Source organism: Symphalangus syndactylus, chromosome 1 (genome assembly GCF_028878055.3).
Source record: "Symphalangus syndactylus isolate Jambi chromosome 1, NHGRI_mSymSyn1-v2.1_pri, whole genome shotgun sequence".
NCBI lineage: Eukaryota > Metazoa > Chordata > Mammalia > Primates > Hylobatidae > Symphalangus > Symphalangus syndactylus.
The window spans coordinates 23644274-23660014 of NC_072423.2; the positions used below are offsets into that span (position 1 = coordinate 23644274).

General features: G+C 38.3%; 1 protein-coding gene across 1 annotated transcript in view; it reads right to left on the reverse strand.

The window, feature by feature from the left end:
- The window catches only part of PHLPP1 (PH domain and leucine rich repeat protein phosphatase 1), a 262022-nt gene that overhangs the window by 59486 nt on the left and 186795 nt on the right, over positions 1 to 15741 (reverse strand). The window contains exons 7-10 of the mRNA XM_055297160.2: positions 13907 to 14109; positions 11485 to 11545; positions 7612 to 7707; positions 2533 to 2688 (exon numbers count right to left, since the gene is read on the reverse strand). Coding sequence (XP_055153135.2) covers positions 2533 to 2688; positions 7612 to 7707; positions 11485 to 11545; positions 13907 to 14109 — 516 coding nt within the window. The remainder of the gene's footprint in view (positions 1 to 2532; positions 2689 to 7611; positions 7708 to 11484; positions 11546 to 13906; positions 14110 to 15741) is intronic.

Genomic DNA, 15741 nt, shown 5'->3' on the forward strand with positions numbered 1-15741 from the left:
ACTCCTAAAACCTAAATCCATTCCTTTATTTGGTTCTACAGATTCAGTGTAGAACTCTAGGGGAACAAGTGGATTCTCATTATGACATAACTTATAATTCTCCATAGGAGAAGAAATCAAATTTTATAGTATTCACAACCAAAAAGCATTATGTCTAAAGTCATCTGTCTCTGCACACTGTGCTTTGATATTAATGTAAAAACAAGAATTCTGGCCTGGTGTGGTGGCTCATGCCTGTAACCCCAGCACTTTGGGAGGCCAAGGCGGGTGGATCACTTGAGGTCAGAAGTTTAAGACCAGCCTGGTCAACATGGGGAAACCCCATCTCTACTAAAATTACAAAAATTAGCTGGAATTGGTGGCATGCGCCTGTAATCCTGGCTATTTGGGAGGCGGAGGGAAGAGAATGACTTGAACCCAGGAGGCGGAGGTTGCAATGAGCTGAGATCACACCACTGCACTCCAAGCCTGGGCCACAAAGCTAGACTCAGTCTCAAAAACAAAAACAAAAACAAAAACAAAAACAAAAAAAAACCCAAAACCAAAAAACAAGAATTCTTTCAATGATCTTGAAACATTTCACTTTTTACCAGAAGGATGACATAGTACTGGCCAATTACAATATGACAATTCCATTCTCTCATAGTTCTACTGTTTCTTTATAATTATTCCAGTTGGAATTCGTTATAACTTAACATTAGTACACTGAAAATAATTTTCTTTTTAAGTGAGGAAAACAGAATAAAAGGAAAAAGAAGAGTCCTAGAAATGTTCTATATCTTGTTCTGGGTAAGGTGGTCCCTGCAACCATTTCTATAATATGTAAAAATTCATTGAGCAGTACGCTTAAAAGTTGGACACTTTACCAAATGTAAGTCATATTTTTGTAGTAAGTTTTTTTTAATCTTATTAAAGATTTATGGAAAAGATGAGGAAGAAAAAAATATAAAGCCAGGAATGAAGGTAGTATTTGAAATTCCTTAAATTCTCTATCATTTATTACACAAATATTTTTTGAGCACTTTCCTTTATTCCAGACAGTGTAAGATATTGATGATAAAACTATAATTAAGACACAGTCACTAGCCGCATGGTGTTAGTAATCTAATAATGGAGAGAGACAAGTGAACAAGAAATTACAATACAGTGTGTGATGGGTATTACGGCAGGAGTAAGCTCAGGGAGTTAGGAACATGCAGTGGGAAATCTAATTCGGCTTAGGAGAGCCAGAGATCGCAGGCGGCCACTTTACCCACATAATATGACACATGCTGAAACACAGCCAACATTTATTTTGTAAGGTAAAAAGATCTGTCATCATTTCCTTCTCTTCTCTGCACTTCTAGAAGCAAAATTAAATTTAACTTTTTGTCTTCATTATGAGATACACTAAAAGTTAGATCCTTCATACTGTCTCTAAAGTAATGGTCACTCCCTAAAAATAAACATGGGAGCAGAAGTCAAAATAACTCAGGTTATGAAACATTTTAGAATGATGCACATGGGTTCTGAAGCAAACAAGATGCTCCAAAGTAAGTTAACAGCCACTGTTACTTAAAGCTTTCTTTAAAGAAAATTCTGCATGTGGCAACTTATCACAACAAAATCACAGAGCTTCATTTAATGTTGAAATTAACCTCTCCCTCCCATTCAAAACAACTTCAAATGCTTAGTGTATGATACAAGTAATTTAGGAAAATTTTGTTTGTTCAAAACAAAATAATTGAATTGAATATAGAGTTAATTATGATAAAGGTAAGAAGGACTGATTAAAAAACAGTAAGTGCTAGGTGTGGTGGCTCACACCCGTAATCCCAGTATTTTGGGAGGCTGAGGTGGGTGGATCACTTGAGGCCAGGAGTTTGAAACCAGCCAGGCCAACATGGCAAAACCCCACCTCTACTAAAAATACAAAAAATTAGCTGGGCATGGTGGCACATGCCTGTAGTTCCAGCTACTTGGGAGGCTGAGGCAGGAGAATCGCTTGAACCTGGGAGGCAGAGGTTCCAGTGAGCCGAGATCACACCACTGAACTCCAGCCTAGGCGACAGAGTGAGACTCTCAAAAAATCAAAAAACAAAAAACACCACCACCAACAAAAAACAATAACAACAACTAAGCTAACTCTGGGACAATTCATCTCCATCTCCCAAAGTCCCAAACGTGAAAGCGGGAACAGAGCTTAATTAATCATAAGATAATTAAGCTAAGCCTGGCATGTTTTGTGACCAGGTAGTAACAGAGGAGCACACTTCTCATCCTTGTTTTACACCTACATCACCATGACACGTTTATGGACAATGTAACCTACTTTGCTCCAGAGAGCAGCAAAGTTAATAAAGAATCTATAGGTTGCTCCTGACTCCATCGCCTACAAAATGGTCAGTAAAATGGCTGGCAAAACTATTTCCTTCATAAATCTGGGACAGACACATAATCAGAAAGTTTATACAGTCTCAGGTCACAAAAGACAAAGATACAAATGAGGGAGTATTTATAGACTCAGATGATAAACAAGACAAACGGCTTTACCTGTCAGCCTTCATCAGAAGGTTAGGCGGGAGCTCAAGGAGCTGGTTGTGTTGCACATCCAAGACCTCCACCAAGGTTCTTTCTAGCCTTTCAGGCAGCCTTGCCAACTGGTTGTGTCCTGCCAGTAGTTTCCGGAGACTGCTATTACAAAATAAGCTGTATAAAAAGGGACAAAAGACCGAAAAATGAAAAAGAGTAGAAGAATACTTAAAATTACCCTCCAAAAATCACAAATTCACTTGGAGCAACTACAAATTCATTTTAATATAAATTCACACTTGGAACTATTTGTGTTTCAATACTTTCTATACCCAAAAAAAGGAGGAAGGAGAAAACTATGTAAACAAATATTGAGCAAAGAAGCTCTACATAGCAAAAAACAAGTTCTATAGATATACGCACTGAAGAGATCAGTCTAATCTTGTTAGGGTCACAAGGCAAGCTTTCAAAGGCTGCATGCTTCTCCAGAGTAGGGCTTGTATCTTGTGTTGTCCCAGAATGCTGGGTGCTTTACCCATAAGAGATTCTGAATAAACACAACTGAGCAGTCTTTACTTACAGGATCTGCATTAAATAAAGGGTTCTTCAATCAAACTTTTACAAATGTCAACTGAGAAAATGTTATGTTTTTCCTCAGTTGCATTTCACAATCCTAATTGTTTCTTCTTTGTCTCACTTCCCTGGCTGTATGTCTGTTTTTTCTAGCTTAATCCTAGACCAAGGTAGAGACTCTCTCCCGAAAAAGCAGCATGTACTTAATCCACTATTTTCTTGAGAGACTTAAAGAGCTGTTTGGAAGCTTGGCTGTGTTTCTTGTAAAGGTCATCAGAACTGTCAGAGATGATGAATACTTGTTAATCTAATGTAAATCTACATTATGACCACTTCAGACTTCTCCAACATTACAGAGAATAAAACAGGCCCTGGGTTTAAACAGACATCTGGGGGGTGGGGAAAAGTGAGGTTACAATTTGCATCCTGATCACTTTAGATTAAGAATTAATTTATCAATCTGCCTAATTAATAAATTAAGAGTTAATTTATTAATCTGCTGTGAAAGAACGAGGCTTCCTCATCCACCTCCTGTTTTCCACCATTCTGATCTCACTCACAAATGCCCACAATTTTTTAAAGTTAACTTTTAATTGACAAAAATTAGCATACATTTATGGTGTAAAACATGTTTTAATATATGTATACATTGTGGGATGGCTAAATCAAGCTAATTATCATATGCATTACTTCACATATTTATCATTTTTTTGTAGTGAGAACATTTAAATCTACTCTGTTAGCTATTTTCAAGAATACAAGACATTGTTATTAACTGTAGTTACAATGCTGCACAATAGGTCTCTTGAACTTACTCTTCCCGTCTAATCCAAATTTTGTATCCTTCAATCCACAAGAGTTAAAAATCCCCATAACATTAGGGAATAACTTATTCACTTTAAATAGCAAATGGAGTTTCTTTGCCCACAAAGATGCTAGCAACCTGTCTCAACCCTGTGATACCACAGGCCCCAGTTAAAGATCCCTGAGTTGGCAGGTTTAGATATCAGTGTGACAAGACAGATTATCCAGGCCAGATTATCTATGCAGTTACCATTACCACAGGGTAATGGTAGTCTCTGTAATGGTCACTCCAGCCTATTAACTCAGCATGTGGTTCATCATATATATATATTTATCCTTTACCACATAAATAACTAAAAGGTGATAAAATCTTTTATCTTTATTTTTCCAAATAAAAAATATCAACTATAGGACGAATACAGAATGCTAATTATTGGGTTTAGTTCAATTCTTCTGGGTACTGTCTAAACATTAAAATACTTTCTTTCCTTTTTAATACATTTCCACCTCTAATAATTTCTCTTTTGTCAAATTCTTTTTTTTTTTTTTTTTGAGACAGAGTCTCACTCTGTCGCCCAGGCTGGAGTGCAATGGCGCAATCTTGGCTCACTGCAACCTCAGCCTCCTGGGTTCAAGTGATTCTCCTGCCTCAGCCTCCAGAGTAGCTGGGACTAGAAGCGTGCACCACCACGCCTAGCTAATTTTCGTATTTTTTAGTAAAGACGGGGTTTCACCATGTTGGTCAGGCTGGTCTTGAACTCCTGACCTCAGGTGATCTGCCTACCTCGGCCTCCCCATGTGCTGGGATTACAGGCATGAGCCACTGTGCCTGGCCCTGTCAAACTCTTTATATACCTTACTTGGATAGACAAAGTATGAGTATTAAATCAATTTTAATGAATCATTGTCTTGCCTGAATTTTTTTTTTTTTTTCCTTTTTCAGAGGCAGGGTCTCAGCTCCGTTGCCCAGGCTGGAGTGCAGTGATGCAATCATAGGTCACTGTAACCTCAACCTCCTAGGCTCAAGCAATCCTCCTGCCTCAAGCCTTCCAAGTAGCTGGGACTACAGGCACACACCACCATGTCTGGCTAATTTTATTTTTTGCAGAGATAGGTTCTTGCAGTGTTGCCCAGGCTGGTCTTGAAATCCTGGGTTCAAGCCATCTTCCTGCCTTGGCCTCCCAACGTGCTGAGACTACAGGCAAGAGCCACAGTGCCCAGCCTTGCCTATTACATCAACAACAGGGCTCATACAGAGTTTGCAACTGAACAACACTATAAACAGAAAAACAACGCATACTCTTTTTGTCCCACGTGTTAAAACACACACACACACACACACACACACACAAGAATACTGTTTAAATTCTTTAACAATAGAGCATTTGGGATTTGCACTGAATAAGCATTTGTTTAGATTCTCAAAAAGCCTGTTCTGATACAGAACAAATTAAAGATCAACGAATTTGGGGGGAAAATTGGATAAAATGTCAGTTATCTTGCATTTGTTTGTTTATATATATATAAAATATAAACATATAATATGTTAATGTATAATATATAAAAATATAAAATATATATTTGTAGCCTTCAGCAAAACAGAGAACTTGGATGCCAATCTGCTATCTGTGGGATTGAGGGGTGGAAGGGGGAAAGAGAACAGAGAAAATAGAAAAGGCTAGGTGTAGTGGCTCATGGCTATAATCCCAGCACTTTGGGAGGCCAAGGCAGGTGGATCACCTGAGGTCAGGAGTTCAAGAACAGCCTGGTCAACATAGGGAAACTCCGTCTCTACTAAAAATACAAAAATTAGCCGGGCATGGTGGTGCGTGCCTGCAGTCCTAGCTACTCGGGAGGCTGAGGCACAAGAATTGCTGGAACCCGGGAGGCAGAGGTTGCAGTGAGCCAAGATCGCACCACTGCATTGCAGCCTGGGCAACAGAGCGAGACTCTGTCTCAAAAAAAAAAAAAAAAAAAAAAGAATAGAAAGAAAATAGAAGAAAAGATAAGGTAAAAAATTTTTTTCAACGAATTATTTTTTTCCCTACTGTTTTCATTTTTCCTGTTCCTCTACTAAAAGGGTCATGCATGGATGGATGGATGGACACACACACACACACACACACACACACACACACACACACACACCCTCTTGTTAATGGGATGGCTGCAATGGGTCACCTAAATGCTCAGTCAACATAATATTCTAGGGCAGAAAGCACTTTCAAATGGATCATATTTACAGGTAAAATGTATTGCTGCAGAACATAATGAAATTAACAGAGCTTTTCAGGGATGAAAATATAACTCAGATTTCTTTAATAAGAGCTACATTCTAACACAGTGGTAATTTTAAATTATCTAGTAGCCACACTAAAAGAAAGAATAAAAGAACAAGTAAATGAACTCTCAGAGTACTATTTCATTTAACCCAGAATATACTCCAAATACTAACAACATGTAATTAATGTATGCTATTATTAATATTTTATATTCCATGTATATTTTACACTTATAGCACTTCTCAATTAGGACTAGTCACATTTCAGGTGCTCAACAGTCACTTGGCTAATGGCTGGCTGGGGGCTACCATACTGGACAGCTCAACTCTAACATGTTTACTAGGCTTACCAAGCAAGTATATCTTCTGGGTAAGGAAACAGGAATGGTGATCACATACCTTTAAAGATTGTGCGCTAAAGTAAAAGTTTACTCCAAAATGGTGACATACTTCAATAATATTTTCACTGATGTTTTTGACTACACATAGCTAAAAATAACTGACTTCCTCTGTTCAGTGACTGGCTGAGAATGGTGGAAATAATAAGACCTGGGTTGAGGCAGCCACAAGTAACTATATGAATTTGTTAACTGGAATTAATGAATACACAAAATTCAGTTCCTCAGTCACATTAGCCACATTGCAAGTGCTCAATAGCCACAGATGTCCAGTGGATACCATACTGGCCAGCACAGATACAGAGCATTTAAATCATCACAGAAAGTTCTACAGGACAGCACTGGATAGACTCTTGTTTACTAATGGTATGGCTAGTCACTAAAAGTCCACTAATATTTGGGACCATGATTAGTCAACTTGAAAATATCTGTCTATATTTACAGACAATAGAAGTCATCACGTGGCTGTTTTGCAAATCTTGCCATTAAAGTGAAAACTATAAAATAAAAATAAGAACATATTTAAGAGAGAGAAGGAAAGAGAAGTTCTTGAACTTTCTACTCCCAAATTTCACAACAAGAAAAAGAGAATCTAGTTTGCTCTTTCTAGGTTTTATGACCTAACCATCTTTTTTCCCCCTCAAAGTTAAAGTCTAGGGAGAACAAAAGGTATTTATGGTTAAAGTAGACATGTTTAGTCAATGAACAGAGGTGGAAGATTCTGAAAGACTTAAGATCCCAGAAGTGGGCCAATCATATTGTTTGCTTCAAAGATTGTTTTTGGCTTACTTAAAAATTTCCACCAAGCACCACTGCCTGCATGGTTTTGAAAAGTCTAGCTGAGAGTCAAAGCCTCACTCTACTCCTCACTGCACTGCATGAAGAAAGTTTGTAACTTGAAGACACCACATGGGGTAAAAGACACCATATTAGTTTTTAAAGCAAACTCTTTTAGGCTTATGATACCAAGTTAAACACTGAATCAGCAATTTTTTAAGTTGCTCATCTATTGTGAGATCCTCTCATTTGATCTGTAATACTCACCGGGCAGGAAGTTCACATATTTGATTATGGCCAATATCCAAAACTTCTAGCTTTCGACTTTCACATACCCACTCAGGCACATTTTCTAAGCGGTTCCTAAATGCAAGAACATAAAAGTAATTGGTTGAATTTGTCCTCAAATGTGGTTCTAAACTCAAATTAATTACAAAGAATAAATAAAACCTCAAACGAAATACCAAAGTATCGAGGGCATAAATCGAAAGAATATGTGGATTCGCTTTTCTCTAGAAGCAAGATGAATTGTGATAGGGAGAAGAAATAAAGAAAAAGTAAGGAAGAGGCAGAGCACAGTGGCTCACGCCTATGGGAGGATCACTTGTGCCCGAGTTCAAGATCAGCCTGGGCAACATGGCGAGACCCCATTTCTACAAAACATAAAAAATTAGTTGCTCATGGTGGCATGCACCTATAGTCCCAGCTACTCAAAAGGGTACAGTGGAAGGACTGCTGGAGTAGAGGATTTCGAGGTTTACAAGTGAGCTATGATCTCATCACTGCACTCCAACCTGGGCGACAGCGCGAGACCCTATTTTTAGGTTAAATTTTTTAAAAAGAAGGAAGGATGGCCGGGCGCGGTGGCTCACGCTTGTAATCCCAGCACTTTGGGAGGCCGAGGCGGGCGGATCACGAGGTCAGGAGATCGAGACCACGGTGAAACCCCGTCTCTACTAAAAATACAAAAAAAAGTTAGCCGGGCGTGGTGGCGGGCGCCTGTAGTCCCAGCTACTCGGAGAGGCTGAGGCAGGAGAATGGCGTGAACCCGGGAGGCGGAGCTTGCAGTGAGCCGAGATTGCGCCACTGCACTCCAGCCTGGGCGACAGAGCGAGACTCCATCTCAAAAAAAAAAAAAAAAAAAAAAAAAAGAAGGAAGGACATAGTTACATAGTCTGTATCATCTCTAAAGTCTAAAAAAACAGTCTAGCTCCAAATTTACTTTCCTAAAGGGTCTATAGACCTATGCCAAGTTCAGGGAGAATATGTGTTATATTGAACATGAAAACACACAAAGTCAATGGCATATCATAGTTTTATTTTCAAATTTGTATTTTCACCCTTAATATTACAATATTTCCCAACTCCAGCTGTCATCATGTAAACACAGCCATGGATATATGGGAAGGGAGAGAAACAGTTTTAAAATGGTGGCAGTGAAAAGTTCACTGACAGTTAAGACTCAGAATTAATTATTTTAAAACATTTACTTTTGCACTAGATGGTAATTACAGTTACTATAAAAAAGAGAACTAGGCCTGGCGTGGTAGCTCATGCCTGTAATCCTGGCACTTTGAGAGGCCGAGGCCGCAGATCACCAGAGGTCAGGAGTTTGACACAAGCCTGACTAACATGGTGAAACCCTGTCTCTACTAAAAAAATACAAAAATTAGCCGGGTGTAGTGGCACATGCCTATAATCCCAGCTACTCAGGAGGCTGAGGCACGAGAATCGTTTGAACCTGGGAGGTGAAGGTTGCAGTGAGCCAAGATCACACCATTGCACTCCAGACTGGGCAACAAGAGCGAAACTCTGTCTCCAAAAAAAAAGAGAGAGAGAGAGAGAGAGAACTAAACTAATGGTGTCTTTAACTATTAAATGAATTGATCATTACTTAGATAAACTACTCTATTTGAATGTGTCCCTAGTCACACTGGTTAGCTTTTTACTTTCTTTTTAAAATATATAAAATGATCAGGTACAAAGAATTTCAAACAGTCTGTACATTATGACTACAATTCTTTATACACAGATGAGTAATTCTGTGAAAACATGATGCTTGGGATAAGAATTATAAGATATTACACCAAAAGGAAAAATAATTTTAATGTTAGGGTGGTGGAATTATGCACTATTTATGTTAATTTTGCAGTTATGTCTACTCCTCAATTAAAATACAGAAATAGAAGGAATTATTTTCTGCTTAGTGTCTGTATAGGCACATACAGTTCTGGATTTGAAGCCCTAAACATTGACATGCTCATTTTTTTTTAATTGTTAATATCTAAAACATCTCAACAGGATAGGGGATTGAAAGTATTCCTTAGTAAAAACAACCCCAACATATAAAAATTAAAACTTCTGTAAGTGATAAAATAACTCAGAACTTTGTATGGAGGAACCTGACCTAGTAAACACTGTGATAGGTGACAGCATGGAAGGTGGATGAGATAGTGTGTTACAGTGAAGATTCTGGGCATGAGAGTGGCCACAGGAAGATGAATATCATTTAAGAGGCAGAATTCAGAGACGAGCATGACATAAGAGTTTCCAATTCAGTCTCACTTAGGGGTTTCAACGGCTACCATTTGCTGATTACACTGTCTTTAAAAAGTAGTTTAACTCTATGACTAATTCTCGAAAATATATCTGGGCTGGGAATGGTGGCTCATGCCTATAATCCCAGCCCTTTGGGAGGCCAAGGCGGGTGGATCACTTGAGGTCAGGAGTTCCAGACCAGCCTGGCCAACATGGTGAAACCCCATCTCTACAAAAATACAAGAAAATTAGCCAGGCATGGTGGTGGTTGCAGTGACCCAAGATTGCACCACTGCACTCCAGCCTGGGCAACAGAGCGAGACTCCATCTCAAAAAAAAAAAAAAAAGAAAAGAACTGTTCAAGATATTTATATGCACCCATGTACGCAAATCCCATTCCTATACTCTTCCTATACTGCTCTTATTCAAAATGTGAAAATAACATTTGGGGTTGCTGGGGGGTGGGAGGAGTGGGTGGGGAAAGAAAACTAATTAGGTAATGTCTGATTTAAGTTAAATAAAATTGTCTGATAGGTAGTAGGAAATGCATGAAGCACTACTCAAAGAGTTTTATGATTTTATAATTATATATTTATAATAAAAATTTAACTGTAATATTTTCCCAATAGCTAAATACTGACACATCTTGCATAATTATGATTGAATATATTATCAAAATAGCTAAGCCTGTGTAATCTCAAGACAAAATGCAAAATTCTGTACAAGACAAATCATACAATAGTTGTGATTAAAAAGCATGCTGACTGTTAATTAACACACCAGAATTTAAGCCCTGAAATGAGTTAACAGTTGTCACCTTGAGTGGGCCACAAACTCTCTATGTTTAGAACATTTTTGTGGATCTCCTTTGGAATTACCTTCAAAATGAGTTGCAATTTTAAAATTCATTGTTAAAAATTTTTAAGTTTACTTGGTATACATACTGTAGACACTGTCAAGCCTTTGTGCCTTCAAGAAAACGTCTACTATAATATTTGTGGGAACTGCAATAAATATAATACACTGCAGAAGCAAATTACCATAAAAGGTAAAATGGTTAGAATATTCAAAAAGGAGCTAAGAAAACCAAGCAGGTTGTATAGAATTTCTATTTTGATAGGCTTTGTCACTATTTCCTAAGAATTCTTAGTGAAGAGATACATGTCTAAACAAGGGCAGAAAGAAATCAAAAGAAATAAAGCACTTACAAAATTAAATCATCCTAAGACTTGGCAGAGTTTGAAAAAAAATTTTTGAAAATAAAAAATAAAATTAAAATTACTTCAGGGAAAGACACAAAAATATGATTCATATAATGAAGAGTTATTAGAGCTTTAAGCCATATAGCCCTCAACTCACTCACCTTTCAAGTCCAAATGTATTGTTCCAATTGGTGTGCACACTGACACTTTGATGCTCTGCTTTGAACTACAAATGTATTTTAATCAACAAATATACATAATTTTAGAGAATAAAGTAAAAATCATTTATTTTTTAGCATTTATCTTCAAAATATTAAAAAGTACTCATACATAAGCTCAGACAGAATTGCTAAATAATTTTCTAGTAGACTCTAGAGGGCTCTAAGACTTGACTTCTTACCTTGAAACATCCATGTAGGACAGATAATTTGGAACTGGATAAACATCAAGTTGAACAAGTTCTAGGAAGAAAAAAAAAACCCACAAAGACATTACTATCCAAATGACATAGAGACTCTTTTTGTATATGGAACATCATTACTGTGCTTTATTCTCTATTGTTTGTTTAGTTTAGGAAGTACAATACATCATTTGTTTAACTTTGAAAGTGCAGGAAAGTAAAACAGAACTTTTAATCACAAGATCTTCTTCAGAGATTGAAATACATCATGCATTCTAATTTCCTACCTCTTTGCTATCCATTTACTGTTGCTCTTATTGTTATGCAGGCTGTATTACATCTGAAAGATTAACCACATGAGTACCATCCTTTTAAAACCCAAGGGTCCTTCCATAAAACCAAATAATGCTTCTTGTCTTTTGCCCTCATCACCTTACTGAAACAGCACTCCAGTGGGTCACAAATGACTTTTTTTACTTAAATCTGAAACACTTCCTCAACATTTTATGAAATATGACACCACTGTCCCCTGTAACTGTGTTTCTTGGACAGAGTAGTTTGTAAAATGTCCTTCTGCTTCTCTAAACAATTACCAAGTAATTCACAGGTGCAGCTCCTATCTGGTTGCCCAGTCTGGCTCCAGCTAAGTGTGAGGGGCTTGTAAGTGGACCTTTGGTACTAGCAGTCTCTTCTCTTCCAGTTACCTTACTTCCGTGGTTTCAGGTATCACCTCTGAGCAGGTAAGTCTCAAATCAACGTATGTAATCTTGACTACAAGTTCCCATTAACCCACATGAAGCCCATCACAATAACCTGGATTAGTGGAGTAGTGGATTACCCTCAAACCTTCTCCTATAAATGCATTCTGAACACACTATTTTCACATTAACCACCTTAAAGCATCACTTTCATCATGTCTCCTCCACTTCAGAGTCTCTACTGGTTCTCTATCGCTTACTATGCTAAGGCCAACGCTTGACCATCTGACAAAAGCATGCATCCCCTAATTACTTCTATGGGTTCAGAATTCCCTATCTTCTCCCAACTGTTGAACAAGCCACATTCAGATTCTTTCTTCCTACTTCATTCCCACTGGTTATCTAAATCCTATAACCCTTCAGTGCTTAGCCAAACTGATTACACTACAAAATATACCTATTTGAGGCTTGGCTTGTTTTTCTGAGATAACAGTAATCACATTTGAAAAATCCTTCATCTTTCAGAGCTCATGAGCTGTACTATGCATAAAACAAGTGCATGATAAACATATATTCAATTTGCAGTAGTGAACACTTGTTTTCATTTAGTTTACTGACTGTAGGGAATGGAAACCTTCATCTTAGCAAACATACGCCCATATTACTTTTTCTTTTTTGGAACTGCCCTGATTTTCAGATTCTTAGAAAGAAATATTATTAAATGATTAAGACTCTTGCTTTATGGTGTCCTTGTGGGTATATCATTCTGGTTTATCTTTTTTTAATTATCTTTTTTTTTTTTTTTTGAGACAGGGTCTCACTCTGTCAACCAGGCTGGAGTGCAGTAGTGTGATCTCAGACCACTGCGGCCTCCACCTCCTGGGCTCCAGCAATCCTCCTGCCTCAGCTTCCTATTCCCAAGTAGCTGGGACTACAGGCAAGCACCACCACGCCCAGCTAACATTCTGGTTTATATTAAGGTGAGTTCTTTGTTAGTCAAACATGAAACTGGAGATCCTGAATGGAGTCAAAATAAAACTTCCTTTCATTCTCCAGTATTAAATAAAGGTTCCAGATTTAGTAATAAAGTAGTAAAGATCTCTAGATCTTAGTAATGTAGCCCAAGAAATAGTTCACTTTTCTCTCTTCCTTTAAGCAGAAAAATCAAATCAAAAGTGGGAGTAACTTATCCAAATCACAATACGAGAAAAAAATTAGGGACAATAAAATTTTCCTTTTTGATTCCTTTGAACAGTAAGTCAACATTTTTCTTTTGTGACTTTTATTTTAGCAAAATTTGAGCTATTTTACTAACTACTTGAGCAAAGAACAATCAGAGGCAGAAATAATGATGCTGGGTAAATTCTTGGAACCAAAAGAGCAACTCTGGGCTGGGCGCGGTGGCTCAAGCCTGTAATCCCAGCACTTTGGGAGGCCGAGGCGGGCGGATCACGAGGTCAGGAGATAGAGACCATCCTGGCTAACACGGTGAAACCCCGTCTCTACTAAAAATACAAAAAATTAGCCAGGCGCATTGGCGGGCGCCTGTAGTCCCAGCTACTTGGGAGGCTGAGGCAGGAGAATGGCGTGAACCCAGGAGGTGGAGGTTGCGGTGAGCCGAGATCGCGCCACTGCACTCCAGCCTGGGGGACAGAGAAAGACTCCGTCTCAAAAAAAAAAAAAAAAAAAAAAAGAGCAACTTTGATGTGGCCTATGATACATACCATTAGAAGAGGCATAGAGTGCTTTTAGGAAATAGCCACAGATGTCTAATGTGACCAGTTGATTCCTTTCACAGTGTAAAACTTCAATGTTGTTGAAAATCATGGCATCTAGATCACCAAGCTTATTGTCTCGTAAGTCAAGCTGAGTAACATGCTGTAGAAAGTCCACTTCATCTGCTATCACCTTCCTAATTACGTTCAACCTTGAGGGCAAAGAACATAAATAGAGACTATAATTAACTGCAATGCTATAAGTAAATGGGCACACCCTAATATGAGAAATAGCGAGAAAGAACTCAATTCTCTCTGTAATATAGTTCTCCATGATTTTTGGAATCTCAGCATCCGGCCTTTCTTAACTAGCCAGAGTATCTATTTTTAGCTACAATTTCAGGAGGTTTTAACTTTCACAATATATTCTGAAACACAAGTGATACCACTACAGCTGGGAGAGGAATAAGCACATTGACTTTACCTTAATTCACTTCAAGAGGGAAAGAAATTCCACTTAAGCATTGACTTCCAAAGAACTGGGAACTGGCATCCAAGGAACTGTGAAACTATCTACACCATACCGAAAAGAACATAAGAAACAAAACTCAGAACAACTGTTACGCACATCACAACTACAATGAATATTTAATGAAGGAGAGAGGATGCATGAACAGGCGGATGGGTAGCATGGAATTAAAGGGTGAGGCGGAAAAACAGTAATGGATGGAAGTCACATAACAAATAAGAGTTGCCCACTGAATGGGAGCACCAGAGATGGGAATGCAAGCACATGGGTCCCAATTGCTCAGGACCAGGATGAACCACCAAAACTATCTCTGTCTATAAAATACTGCTTGACAGAGTGAAGTGCAGAAAATACTGAAATCTGGCATCTAGGATCCATTGAGAAATCTTAGAATGCTGGACAAAAATGGGAACCAACACCTCTGCGATGAAGCAAGGCACAGGAGAAAACTGGCAGAATCTCTACCCATAAGAACTAGTGAGCTAACTGACTGAAGTTGCTGTGGATGAACTATCAGAAAATAAGTAGTAATGGGGACTAGGAAGCAAAATAACAAAGACATATTTAGCTTCAAAAGGGAGAAAAATAGATGGAAATGTCAATTTCCAGTCTGTTAGGCTATGTCTAACTCCTTTAAAAACAAACAACAAAAACCATCTACTTTCCATTACAAAGCCTGTAAAGTGCTGAGATGATGCACTTGTTTAGAAGAGTATTAATATAGGATGGGTGCGGTGGCTCACGCCTGTAATCCCAGGACTTTGGGAGGCCAAGGTGGGTGGTTCATGATGTCAGGAGTTTGAGACCAGCCTGGCCAGCATGGTGAAACCCCGTCTCTACTAAAAAAAAAATACAAAAACTTAGCTGGGCATGGTGGTACACGCCTGTAATCCCAGCTACTCAGGAAGCTGAGGCAGGAGAATTGCTTAAACCCAGGAGGCGGAGGTTGTGGTGAGCCAAGATCACGCCATTGCACTGTAGCCTGGGCGACAGAGCAAGACTCTGTCTCAAAAAAAAAAAAAAAGAAAAAGAAAAAAGGAGTATTAATATAAGTCTAGAGTACAGGAAAAAGCTAGTTTCTCTGTAGTGAATTTCTGTCCTTTAAAAAAATAAAATAAACTTAAGGAAAATGAATTAAGAATAATATCCTAAAGCCACTGAAACACAAGGATGAGTTCCAGCAAAGAGCTGGGATTTGTCAACACGCAAGCACAGCATATGGCCTTTTCCAATGGCTCTAAGAGGATGTTTTTTTGGCTCCTTCTCTTTTTTTATTCCAGGCTGTAAGATTTAAAAACTGGCCTTGACCCAGCAA